At 41.6% G+C, this 13,050-nt stretch overlaps 1 protein-coding gene across 7 annotated transcripts in view; it reads left to right on the top strand.

Annotated features, from left to right (window-relative positions):
- Positions 1-13,050, top strand: part of IQCK (IQ motif containing K) — a 126,754-nt gene that overhangs the window by 27,415 nt on the left and 86,289 nt on the right. For all 7 annotated transcript variants that reach the window (XM_058709838.1, XM_058709839.1, XM_058709835.1 and 4 more), the window contains 2 exons: positions 5,120-5,172; positions 5,308-5,385. In XM_058709838.1, the coding sequence (XP_058565821.1) occupies positions 5,120-5,172; positions 5,308-5,385 (131 nt within the window). The remainder of the gene's footprint in view (positions 1-5,119; positions 5,173-5,307; positions 5,386-13,050) is intronic.

The raw sequence follows: 13,050 nt of genomic DNA, 5'->3' as shown, positions 1-13,050 counted from the left end.
AGGGAGACACAGAATCCGAAGCAGGCTCCAGGCTCTGAGCTGTCAGCACAGGGCCCGATACAGGGCTTGAACCCACAAACTGTGAGATCATGACCTGAGCCGAAGTCAGACACTTAACCAACCGAGCCACCCAGGTGCCCCATGAGTGTGTATTTTTAAGTTCTTTTGAGAAGTATTATTTTTCTTTAATGAAATTCTAATGCAGTCGGGGAAAATGTAACTTCTGTTTGAAGTTTGCTGTGATAAGTATTTTGGCATCTGGCTGTAGTCCAAGTGAGTGCTCGTTTCTAGCATCAGTTATCACTTTTGTCTTGGAGGGCTGGTTCTCAGGCATCTGGAAAGTTTACTGTAGAGAATAGCTACGTGGGAAAGGAGGCTATGACATTCTAAGTGCATGCCACACCGACAGCCTTAACTTCAGCTCTCTGTCCCTGCTTTGTCCATGTCCCCATTACCCTGGCTACAAGTGATTGAGCCAAGAATAAGTGTCACACCCTATGGGCAGCCACTTGAGAATGCCAAGTGGCTATGAAATGATCTGGTACAATTGCTCTGCCCAACAGGGTTGGCCCATTCTGAGTAGTATCTTACCAATCCAATCAGATTCTTCCTTCTGGGGAGTAGCGATGCCACAGGGCTGAGTCCCACGTAGATTGAGAACCAGAACTGTTGTTGAGCCACAAAGCTATAAGTAGATGAGGCTACTGTGATTAGCCAGACCTGCGCCCTGAACAGCCATGGACCCTGGTCCACTTCTCCCTGAGACCTGCCCCCAATCAGAGGAATTCCCATTTTCCTTCCACACCTTCTGCCTTTACACTAACCCTGTGTGCGATACTATACTCATGTTAAAAAATATTTGTGTCCTCTCTCTAAGGGAGGCTTGACCATGTGACTGCTTTGGTCAAAGCAATGTGTGAATGTGACATATGTCATTTCCAAATACACACTCTAAGAGTCAAAGCATCGTTCCCCATGTCGTTTTCACTTAATGTGATAACTAGCGCTATTTTAGAGAGAAGCTCGTCAGCCTGAATCCCAGAGTAAAGGCAACGTGGAGCAGGGAGCTATAGCTGATTGAAATGTTCATGTAACATGAGTGAAAAAAAAAGCCATTGTTGATATAAGCTTCTCAGATTTAGGGGTTGTTTGCTGCGGCAAAATCTATCCTAAACTGATTGGTAAAAAATACCCAGGGACCAAGGTAACCCGAACAGATTTCTAAACCTTGCAAACCCAAAGAATCTCAACAAACACAATGCCATAGCAAGCCACACTTCAGTGCACTAACCTCACAGCATGTGCTTTTGACCTTTCTGGGGTGGAATTACGTTCATTACTGGATGCAGATTCAGTGACTTTCCAATGCAAGTAGTTTCTCTTTCTAGTCTCTGCACTTCTAGTCTGCTTCTTATGGGCGTACCCAACATGAACATCAGGGCAAGGTACTGTCTGGGTTGAAGTCCAATTTCTGCCTTTTCTCTCTCTGGGGTTTCTTTTCCACCCCCGAATTTTATTACACAATTTTTCCAGCAATATAGAACAGTGAAAGAATTTCAGAGGGAACATCCACATATTTACCACCTAGATTCTACAGTTACCATTTTGCTTTATTGGCTTGGTTGCATATCTGTCCACCAATCCATCAGTCCATCCGTCTATCCATCTACCTTGTTTTTTGGGTGCATTTTAAAGTAAGTTGCAGACTCATGATGACATGATGATGTCTTATCCTTTGTCATTTAGTCTTTTTCCTTTTAATTCTGGATTTTTAAAAATTGCTTTTTAACCTTGTTTGAGGTTGTCTTAACTGTTTCCTCTGCTTGCCGAAACTTGCACATACTCACCCTTTAACAATCATGAACTCAGTATGTTTGTCCGCATTACGTAAACCCTGGGTGCCCACACTTTCTTAATCTCACTCTTTAATTTTTCTCTCTATTACTTCCTCTCTTATCTCTTCACTCACCACAACTTTTCATTTGCTCTCCCTTCTCTCTTTCAGCTCCCTGGCAGATAATTTTTAAACTAAACAACAGCTGAACAATATCCTCACTGTTCCACGTGTCTGAGTATGCACGGCACGTCCACACTTGCTCAGATCAGAAGGAAAACACAATTTCTTCCATTTTATTTCTTTGCATCAAAAGTGATTAAATCTGTCTGCATGACCTTCATACATCAGACCATTGGGCTATTTTAAAAGTCTATTTAATAGAGTAAGTCAAACTGCATTCCCTTGGTAGAAGGAATCTTTACCACCAAACACTGCAGTAAATGCCAAGGGAACAATGCATCTTTTATGGACGGGAAAAAAAGAGACACTGCCATCTTACAATTGCTGAATTGTTTAAATTATACGGCAATCCATGCTAGATACATATTTGCATTGTTGTACAAGTATTTTCTTAGTTGGGTTAAAGATGGCTTTTTGAAGGCAAGGCAGACTTAGAAAACCCTGTTACATGCTCCAGTACATTTAATTTTATTACCCTGGCCAGCAGTGTTTCAATCAGCAAGGAGGTAGAAGACTGCAAACAATCTCCAGCAACTCGGGAACTGCTCTGTTTTATGCACTAATGGCTATAGTAAAGCTTTCAGTAAAAAATTTTAAGCAGCACTTTCCTTTTTGGTGAGAATCAATTTCACAACAGTTTTTTTTTTTTCAACCTTATCTAAGATTATAAAGCTGAGTTGGCTATTTTGAAGTGAAGGGGGGAAAAAAAGAAAAAAAAGAAGAAACATTTTCATGATAAAATATTAGGAGAAGAAAATGAAGAGAAACTATCCAGAATTATATTAGCAATCCCTAGTTGGGTTTTTTTTTTTTAATGTTTATTTATTTTTGAGACAGAGACAAAGTGTGATCAGGGGAGGGGCAGAGAAAGAGGGAGACACAGAATCTGAAACAGGCCCCAGGCTCTGAACGGTCAGCATAGAACCCGATGTGGAGCTCAAACCCACGAACAGTGAGATCATGACTTGAGCCGAAGTCGGACGTTCAACTGACTGAGCCACCCAGGCGCCCCAAGCACTCGCTAGTTTTAAATATCAGAATTCTTGGGGCGCCTGGGTGGCTCAGTAGGTTAAGCATCTGACTTCAGCTCAGGTCATGATCTCGCCGTTTGTGAGATCAAGCCCCACATCAGATTCTGAACTAACAGTGCCGAGCCTGCTTGGGATTCTCTTTTTTCTCCGTCTCTCTCTGCCCCTCTCCTGTTTGCATGCACTCTTAAAATAAATAAATAAACTTTTAAAAAAAGATGTCAGAATTCTTGTAAATAAGCTCTTTCTTGCTTTGATGTTTGAGAGTTGAATGGTGAATTCATTCATTCATTTACTTATCACCCATTGATCACCTACTCCATGCAAGGCACTCAATTAAGCACTAAGAATATAAAGAAAAGAGACATGTGCCTTGTCCTCAAGAAGTTTATAGTTAAGTGGGGAAGATAGACATGTAGGCAAGTATTATGTTATGGTTTTGTCTGAGGTGCTATGACAGAGTGGCAAATGAGAAACTGGGGGTGGGGGGCTGGGGAGTTTAAGCTGAGGAGGGTGAGAATGGTCAGAAAGTCTTCCTGGAGGCATCTATAAGGACAAGTGGGGGTTAGCTGATTGGAGAAAAAAAGGAATAGGAGTTAAAACTTTTCCTGTTGTAAGCAATAAACAACCCAATACAAACTGGCTTAATCAAACAGAGACTAGGGATGCCTGAGTGGCTCAGTCAGTTAAGCGCCTGACTTTGGCTCAGGTAATGATCTCACAGTCTGTGAGTTTGAGCCCTGCATCAGGCTGTGTACTGACAGCTCAGAGCTTGGAGCCTGCTTAGGATTCTGTCTCCCTCTCTCTCTTCCCCTCCCCCACTTATGCTCGCTCACTCTCTCTCTCTCTCTCTCTCTCTCTCTCTCTCTCTCTCTGAAAAAATAAATAAGCATTAAAAAAAAAAATGAATATAGTGGCTCATGTACCTGAAAGGTCCAGGGAATTTGGGCTTTGGAATTTGGGTATAGCAGGATCTAGGGTCTAGTACAATGTCATTAGAAATCTGCCATTGATGGTTTAGCCAATAGCATCTCCCTTCTTACTTGCTATATTACCCCAAATTTATTCATTTTCTTTGGAGTTGCTGTGCCCTTCAGGAGTGGCTGGATGCAACTAATTATATTTGTAATGATCCTATTTCCAAATACAGTCACATTCTGAAGTTCTGGGAGTTAGGAGTTAAACGTACGAATTTGGGTCGAGGAGGACACACAGTTCAATCCACTACACCCTGTCTATCCTCCCTGTCTCGGATCTCCTGCTGGTACCTCCCACTGGCTGGACCCACCTAGTGAGTAAGGGAGCCTGGTGGAAGTGAACCATAAAATCAGCCTCCTGAGGCACAGAACCGGGTGGGAGAAGTGTAGACCTGGAGCCACTGTTGGGTGGACAACTGGCAGGGTCAGCCACACTGGCCAATGACACCTGCATGCTTGGCTTCCACATTGCAAGATGGTACCCAGACCCGAAGTAGTGATGTTGTGAGGGTTCGAGTGGACTGGGAGAAAGCAGTAAGTACAGTTACTCAGAATCAAGTTCCAGATTTAAATAAAATCCTTCTGTGACAATTTCAAAAGCATGTAGTAAGCCTCCTACTATGTGCACTGTCTTTTATTAGTCCCTGCTATCAGAAAATGTGCTAATCCAAAGATGACTGGAGAGGAGTGCCTAGGTGGCTCAGTTGGTTAAGCTTCTGACTTCAGCTCAGGCATGATCTCACAGTTCATGGGTTCCAACGCCACGTCAGGCTCTGTGCTGACAGCTTAGAGCCTGGAGCCTGTTTCAGATTCTGTGTCTCTCTCTCTGCCCTTCCCCTGCTTGCACTCTGTCTCTCTCAAAAATAAATAAACATTAAAAAAATTAAAAACAAAAAAATAAAGATGACTGGAGAAAAGTCTTCAGAATTCTTTACATCACCCCAAGCTACTGTTTGTTGATGTACTTATAAACCTCATAAAAGACTCATGCATATTTCATCTAACCCAAAAAATCAATTAACCTCTCTTCCTTTGTCCTACTCAGACATGTAGACAAAGAGTATAATTTAATTCTCTCTTCTCTTTTTTCTCTTTAGAGAAAAAGAACCAAATTCATTGCCTGTGATTTTCTGACTGAGTGGTTATACAAGTAAGTTTTGCATGTGTTTGAATATTCAATGACCCTAAGGATTCAATAGTGTTCATTTGCAAGCAGAATAGCCACAATTGACTTGAATTTTTGCTTATTGTTTTCTTGTCAATCAAAATATGGCATCGTTACCAGTCAAAATCCAAAGAGGATAGGGGAGTCTTTCACGGAATTCTTCTCCATCCCATTTGTGGAGCAGTGGCTGAAGCATCAGTAAGTACCAACACAAGGCCTCAAATAATTTATTCCTATTTTAAGACTGTGTTAATGATAGTTTTCTCCAATCCAACTAACTCATGTAATCCATCCAGGACTCCAGGTCAGTTTTATTCGTGGTTCTTGTCTCTAGCTATTTTCAGTCCAGGCTAAGAGCATCCTATCTGTGGTGATTATTCTAGAAGCACTTCAGAAATAAATCAGAAAAGTTAAAAAAATTCTTATCCTAAGTAATTCATCTCTCCATTCTCTCTCCTCACTTTCTCTCTTCCTCCCTTCTTCCCTGCCCCCCTCAAGGTTATTATGTCTCAAGAAATAGGACTAATCTATTCTACATTTAAAATATTAGAACATGACAGATAAATTTAAAATTCTCCTTGACCATCATATGAGTTCTTCTCTCCTCACAAAAGTAATCAGTTTAGTCTATAGTCCTTCCAGAGCTCTTAAGGTTGGTTAACCATGTAAAATTAGATTATATCATATAAAATTAGTATTACTATTTGCTGTGAGTGATTTCTCATCAATGTAATGATGATGATGGCAAATAACATTTATTGAGTGCTTATATCATTGTTCTCAGCATTTAACACTAATGAACTAACTTGATCCTGATAACAATGCCATTACCAGCCCTATTTTGCAGATGAGGAAATGCATGCATTATTTTGCAACTTGCTTTTGTTTGCTCTCAAATACATGCTTTTGAGATCTAGCCCTGTTGATTCAATCACACCTAATTCCTGCCTTTGATGGTGTTATAGTATATTTCATCTCTAGATTTGCATAATTCACTCATTCATACAATAAGTATTTATTGAGTACTACGATGCACCAAACATCATTCTAGGTGCTGGAGGTAAAGCACCTTCCTTGCCTTTATGGAATTTATATCCTAGTGGGGGATGACAGACAATGAACAAGTAAGTGCTATAGGGAAAAAGAAAGCAGAGAGGGGGAATGCAGAATATCGAAGGGGCTTAATTTTGCATAGGGTGGTCAGGAAGGATCTCACCTGAAAGATGACATTTAAGCAGTGGTCCACTATTTTAGATCATAGGTGGAAGAAAGGTCAATTTAGAGAAAATGATGTATATTTAACTTGTTGCTTTGAAATGTTTTCATGCCAGCCCTTTGTGAAAACAATGTAAGGAAACCAAGGCATTAGAAAATTAAGCAAGGCCTGTAAAACCTCATATTAAACAGAATGAAAGACCTTAAATTAGACCTTTAGCCTTCGAATATCACTTTTTTTGTTTGTTTGTTTAGATATGCCCTTCTTGAGAATGCCAAGTTGAATAGACTCTTGACTGACTTTCTTAATTTGGAAAATTAAATATACCCCAGATTTTACCAGGGTTTTAAAAGATTTTTTTTAAGTACTCTCTGGGGGCGCCTGAGTGGCTCAGTCAGTCAAAGCGTCCGACTTCGGCTCAGGTCATGATCTCAGTCTGTGAGTTTGAGCCCCGCTTTGGCTCAGTGCTGACAGCTTGGAGCCTGGAGCCTGCTTCTGATTCTGTCTCCCTCTCTCTCTGCTCCTCCCCTGCTCACGCTGTCTCTCTCTGTCTCTCAAAAATAAATAAATGTAAAAGAAAAAAAATTTTTTTTTATTTAAGAAAAAGTACTCTCTGCACCCAACAAAGGACTCAAACTCACAACCCTGAAATCAAGAGTCATATGCTGTACCAACTGAGCCAGCGGGGCACCCGTTATCAGTTTTTTAAAAATCAGGGGCGCCTGGGTGGCTCGGTTGGTTAAGCATCTGACTTAGGCTCTGGTCATGATCTCACGGCTTGTAGGTTCCAGCCCCATGTCGGACTCTGTGCTGACAGCTCAGAGCCCAGAGCCTGCTTCAGATTCTGTCTCCCTCTCTCTCTGCCCCTCCCCCACTTGTGCTGTCTGTCTTCTTCAAAAGTAAATAAACATTAAAATAAAAATAAAAATCTGAGACTAGCGAAACATTGAAAGGAGAATGAATGATCTTGGAAAACCGTGTTTTTTTAATTAGCTTCCAAACCTGTGCCTAATTTTGCCCACTATGAAAATGGAAGGCCCATAATGTATTGAGTATAAATGATTAATAAGTGGAAGAGTTTGCATATATTTTTCTAAGACAAGGTTTTTTCAGTATCATTCTCCACGTTATTGCTTTGCCTTGAAAATGAAGCATTTTCTCACTTCTGATAACCAATGAAAAAGAATCTTAAAGATATGAGAACTTCTCTAAATAAGAGTCCTCTCAAATCCCTAGTTATTTATTATAAAAATATCTTCTGGGGTGCTTGGGTGGCTCAGTCGGTTAAGTGTCTGACTTTGGCTCAGGTCATGATCTCACGGTTCGTGGGTTTGAACCTCGCATCAGGGTCTGTGCTGACAGCTCAGAGGCTGGAGCCTGCGTCAGAGTCTGTGTCTCCTTCTTTCTCTGCCCGCCCCCCCCCCCCCCCCGCTCGCATTCTCTCTCTCTCTGTCAAAAATAAACATTAAAATTTTTTTAAAAATAAATCTTAATTTAAAATGGTTGCTCACTTCCTCTGGCAACTCATATAAATACACTAAGAAATAGCAAAACTGACCATTTGACTTTAACTCCACAAGAACAGAAATACAAGAGCTCTCTCCTAACTGGCATTTGTATCCTCTATTTCTGTAACCTTTCAAAGAGATGCCAAGAAGTGTGATAAAACTTTAAATTATATTAATCTACTTTGATGCAATAAGTATTTTATTGAACACCTACCAAGTGCAATGCACAGAGCCTGGTATTGTGGAATAAATAGAGATGAATAAAATATGGGCTCTGGCTTTGGGAGTAAGAGACATATTTACAACTAAGTATAGTTTCTGTAGCAAGTGTTCTAATACAGAGGCTAAAGCACTGAAGGGAAATGGGGAAGCACAAGACCATTCACAGACCCTCCTGACAGGCCTGGAGCCAGCCCAGTTGGGGCGGCAGCCAAGCTGGTTGGTGCCCACATTTTGTCTTGAGAGGGAAGGACTCAGGTCTTGTATCCTTCTCAAAGATACCAGAAGAGTCAGAGAGATAAGTAAGAACCAATGTTCTTAAAGACAATGAGAGCAGGAGCTGGAAACAATATCTAATCCAGGTTTTTTGAACCTTAGCACTATCGACATTTAGCACCAGATAATTCTCTGATGCGGGGCTGGCCTGTGCATTGTGGAATGTTCAGCAGCTTCTCTGGCCTCCACCTACTAGATGCCAATAGCACCTCCCTAAAGCCATCACCATCAAGAATATCTCCAGACACTAGCAAATATCACAGGCATGAGGGATCGAGTGGGCAGGGAGACAACAAAATAGCCTCTGGTTGAGAACCTCTGACCTAATCCAGTGGTTTTCTACCCTGGCTGCACGTTAAAGTCATTTGGGGAGTTTTTGTTGCCTGGCTTCCCCAAGACCTATTAAATCAGACCTCTTAATTCAGGGTATAGCCCATGTATTGGTTTGTTTGTTTGTTTGTTTGTTTGTTTGTTTTTTAATAGCTTCCTGGGTGATTCTAATGTATACCCAGAGTTGAGACCTCATCCATAGAGCAGAAGAAATACTGTGTTCAAATAAATAATATAATTATGTTATACTATTAATAAAAAGTATACTTGAAGTAGTAAATAGTATAATTTCGCCATTCCTCTGCTAAGCACTTTTACACATATTATCTCATTTAATCTTAGTGCCAACACTAAGATGTAGGTCCCCAAACTGAAAGGAGCCGGAAGTTGCAAACGAAGTAAGGTTGGTCTTGGGCAAATATGGGGATTGTTGGGGGCAAAATAAATGGGCATTTTGAGTAGGGCTTAAGGGTACAGATTGGAGGAAGATGAATTTTGAGGGTAGACTTTGTCAAAGTTTTCTAAAGGAAGCAAAATATAAACTAGCACTTCCAGCAGTTCTGGGCTGAGGTTAAGAACATGAGCTCTGGAGACAGACAAACCAGTGTTCAAATGTCTCCTCTACCAGCTTACTAGTCGTATGACCCCGGGTAAGTGTTTTAGCTTCTCTTACCGTGTAACAAATTACCCCAGCACTTAGTGGCCCGGAACAGTAAACACTTGTTAAATTCTTACAGTTTCTGTGGATCAGGAATTGAGGTGCATGCTGCTCAGCTGGGTGGTTCTGTTTCAAGGTGTCTCATAGGCTACAGTCAAGACGTCGCGGGGGCTGTAGTCTTCTGAAGACGTGACTGAGCCTACAGGAGCCACTTTCAAGTTGGCTTACCCACACGGTACCACACGGTGCCACACCCACCCACAGGCTGAAGGCCTCCATTTTTCTCCACACAGACTTTTCCATGGGCTGCTCGAGTGTCCTCACCACATGGTAACTGGCCTCTTCCAGGGTGAGAGACTCGAGACCAAGAAGGAAGCTGCAGTGCCTCTTGTGACCCAACTTGGGAAGCCAAACACCTGCACCTTCCACCACATTCTGTTCATTAGAAGTGAGTCACTAAGTCTAGCTCATGTACCACATGCAAGGGGAGTGTGATTAGGCTCCACCTTTTGAAAGAAGGAGTGTCAAAACCACACGCGGACATATTTTAAAAGCACCCCTGCAGGTCACTCTCTAGGCCTGTATCTCCTTGTTAGTGAAATGTGATTGATGATCATGAAGATGCAGTGAAATGATGCACCTACACATGAAATCGTGAACAGGCCCAGTCTGGAGCAACATGTGCCTTCCTAGTGGCCACTGTTGCCATCAGAGGACACCGTGGACTTTAGACGAGACATACAGCAGAAAAGGGTACTCATGGCCAAAAGCAGGAAGGTGGGAGAAGGCAGGACTTGGTCCAAGCACAGGAAACCAACATAGCTGACTCATAGAGCATGCCGACATATAGGGAGGGGATAGGAGATAAGGCTGGAAGGGAGTCAGGGGATGGATTTTGGTTTAATGTAAAACCATCAAGTTTGGGCATTATTCCATAAGCACGAGAGAGTATTAAAAGATTTTGGAACAGAGGCATACTGTGAGCGAGCTGCTTTGGCAGGATAACTCCCAAGAGTGCAGCAGACCACCTGGTTCCAGCCCTAAGATCTTGAACTGGGACAACAGGAATGGAAAGGAGGACCCTGTGATAGGTCCAGTGGATGGATGGCACAGGATGATGAGTTTGGGGGTGAAGAAATGTACCTGAAAAGGGGAGATTTGCTGGGCGAATGGAAGCCCATGATAGAAGCAAAGAGACGTGGCTGGAAAATCAGGCTCAAGGGTAAAGATGAGGATTTCTGTCTTGGGCACATTGAGATTGAGGTGTCCATATTGGAAATATCGGTCTGAAGCTCAGAAGTGGAGTCAGGAGAGAAACATTGATTTTGGAATCAAGATCCCCATGTCAAATGTACAGCTACAGCTGAACTTTGGAGTGTCCCAGAGTTGGTCCAAGGGTTCAATGAAGGAGGCACTTACTCTAATTCATGTGGTTGGCAATGGTGACCATGCCTTGTCTTGTCTGCAAAGCAAATCATTGTTTCCACTTAGGTTATGTTGAGTTGTTCAGTGGGGAGGGAGTAGGGGTATATTAGTTTTCTCTTGCTGCTATAACAAATTACCACAAAGTTTTTAACCAATGCAAAAGCTATTATTGTACAGTTTGGAAGTCAAAAGCCTGACATGGGTGTCCCTGGGCTAAAATCAAGGTGTTGGCAGGGCTGCATTCTTTCATGGAGGAAAATGTGTTGTCTCTCTAGGGGAGAACACATTTTCTTGCCTTTTGCAGCTTCTAGATGCTGCCTATATTGGCTGGTGGTGACTTCCTCCATCTTCAGAGCCAGCAATGTTACATATCTCTGATCCTGTCTCCTTAGTCACATTTCTCTGACTCTCTTTTGCCTCCCTCTTTGACTGTTAGGTTACATTGGCTCACCCAGATAACTCAGAATATTCTCCCCATCTCAAGGTCTTTAATTTAATCACATCTGCACAGTCCTTTTTGCCGTTGTAACATAACATAGGTTATAGGAATTATGATTCTTTCGTGTTTAGGTGCCATTTTTCTGCCTACCTCAAAGGGTAATGGAGAATATGGGAAAATTGGAAGTCCCTCACTGGTAGGGATCACCTACATTTTCTTGGGGATCACTGACATTTTGAAATGGTATTATGGGTTTTGCGAAAATGATACATGCTCAGAGAAAAAAGTAAAAGTATGAAGAAAAAGGTACAAATCACCTAAGAGCCTGCCTCTCAGATGTAACCATTGTTGACATTTTAGTGAACTTCTTTTCAGAGACTTCTATGTGCACATATACACATATATTAGGTATAAGAAGATGTATGTCTTCTTCTGAGACCAGAACTACAAGTAAGAGGAAATTTGGGGTGAAGCGGAAAAACTGACCAAGTTCATGGTGGGTCCTGTCATTCTGATTGTTCATTTAGGTGTAGAGGCATCTGCTGTGAGGGAGACCCAGGCAGGTTCTGGAGGCTTGTGGGGGAGGGAAGGGGGTGTGCAGCAGCTGCTGTGGTGAAATTGGTAGGGAATCAACTAGGGATAAATAGGGATGGCCCAGCTGATGGCCTGAATTTGTGGTGCATGTAAACAGCCTGCTTATGTGATTATCACCAGCAACCCTCTGCAACCCTGGAAAGGGGGTGGAGAAAGCAGATGGTTGGGTAAAATCAGGGCTGAAGACTAGCAAAGCTAATATTAAGTGGAAAGTCTAGACTGGACCTAGGGGATCTTAAATAAAGGGGAAGCATCATTAACTTTTCTAAGAATAATATCTTTTTTTTTTTTTCAAAAACTACCATATTTTTTGAATTATGTTAACAATTTAACCACCAATTTTCAGAAAGAGAAAGAAATACTACATTATGTGTTCACTTTAGAAGTGAGAAACATACCAAACTTGGAGACACTAAAGTGGGGTTCATGTGGTTTTTGAAATTTCAATAGGTAGATTTTATTTGGATCATGATTCAAAGGAAAACTAAAAAGAAAAATTAGGAAGCAATTGGAAATTTGAATACTTAATAAATAGTTAATGATATAGGGGCACCTGGGTGGCTCAGTCGGTTAAGTGTCCAACTTCGGCTCAGGTCATGATCTCACTGTTTATGGGTTTGAGCCCTGCACTGGGCTCTGTGCTGACAGCTCAAAGCCTGGAGCCTGCTTCAGATTCTGTCTCCATCTCTCTGACCCTCCATTGCTCATGCTCCTTCTGTCTCTCTTTCAAATATAAAAAACAAAATATTAAAAAAATTTTTTTTGAATAGTTGATGATGTAAAGAATTATTCTTTTATTTAAGGTATGATAATCATTTCATAGTCACGATAAAAAAGTTACTGCTTTTTAGAGAAACATGCTAAAATATTTATGAATGAAATATGAAATGGTATGGTGTCTCTGGGAGGGTTGGGAGCGGGGAGTTACACTGAATAACTGACATGCAGAACAGTAGAATTGAAGCTGGCTGATGGTGACGTGGGTTCATTTTTGTTTTCCTGTCTACTTTTTTATATCTTTGAAATTTTCCATAATAAAAAATTAAAAGGAAAAGAAACAATGAGATTTTTCAAAGCTCCTCATGACCACTTGAATGATGGATGAGCCATGGGCAAGGAGGTATTTATTGACTGGCTGTCAGCCGGGAGGGTTGAGGGCTGTTCTCCACTGGAGTTTGCTGGAGTGACACAGACAGTG

This window comes from Neofelis nebulosa, chromosome 18, assembly GCF_028018385.1.
Source record: "Neofelis nebulosa isolate mNeoNeb1 chromosome 18, mNeoNeb1.pri, whole genome shotgun sequence".
NCBI classification, from domain to species: domain Eukaryota; kingdom Metazoa; phylum Chordata; class Mammalia; order Carnivora; family Felidae; genus Neofelis; species Neofelis nebulosa.
Note: the sequence above shows the minus strand (reverse complement) of the source record. Positions and strands in the feature narration are given on the sequence as shown.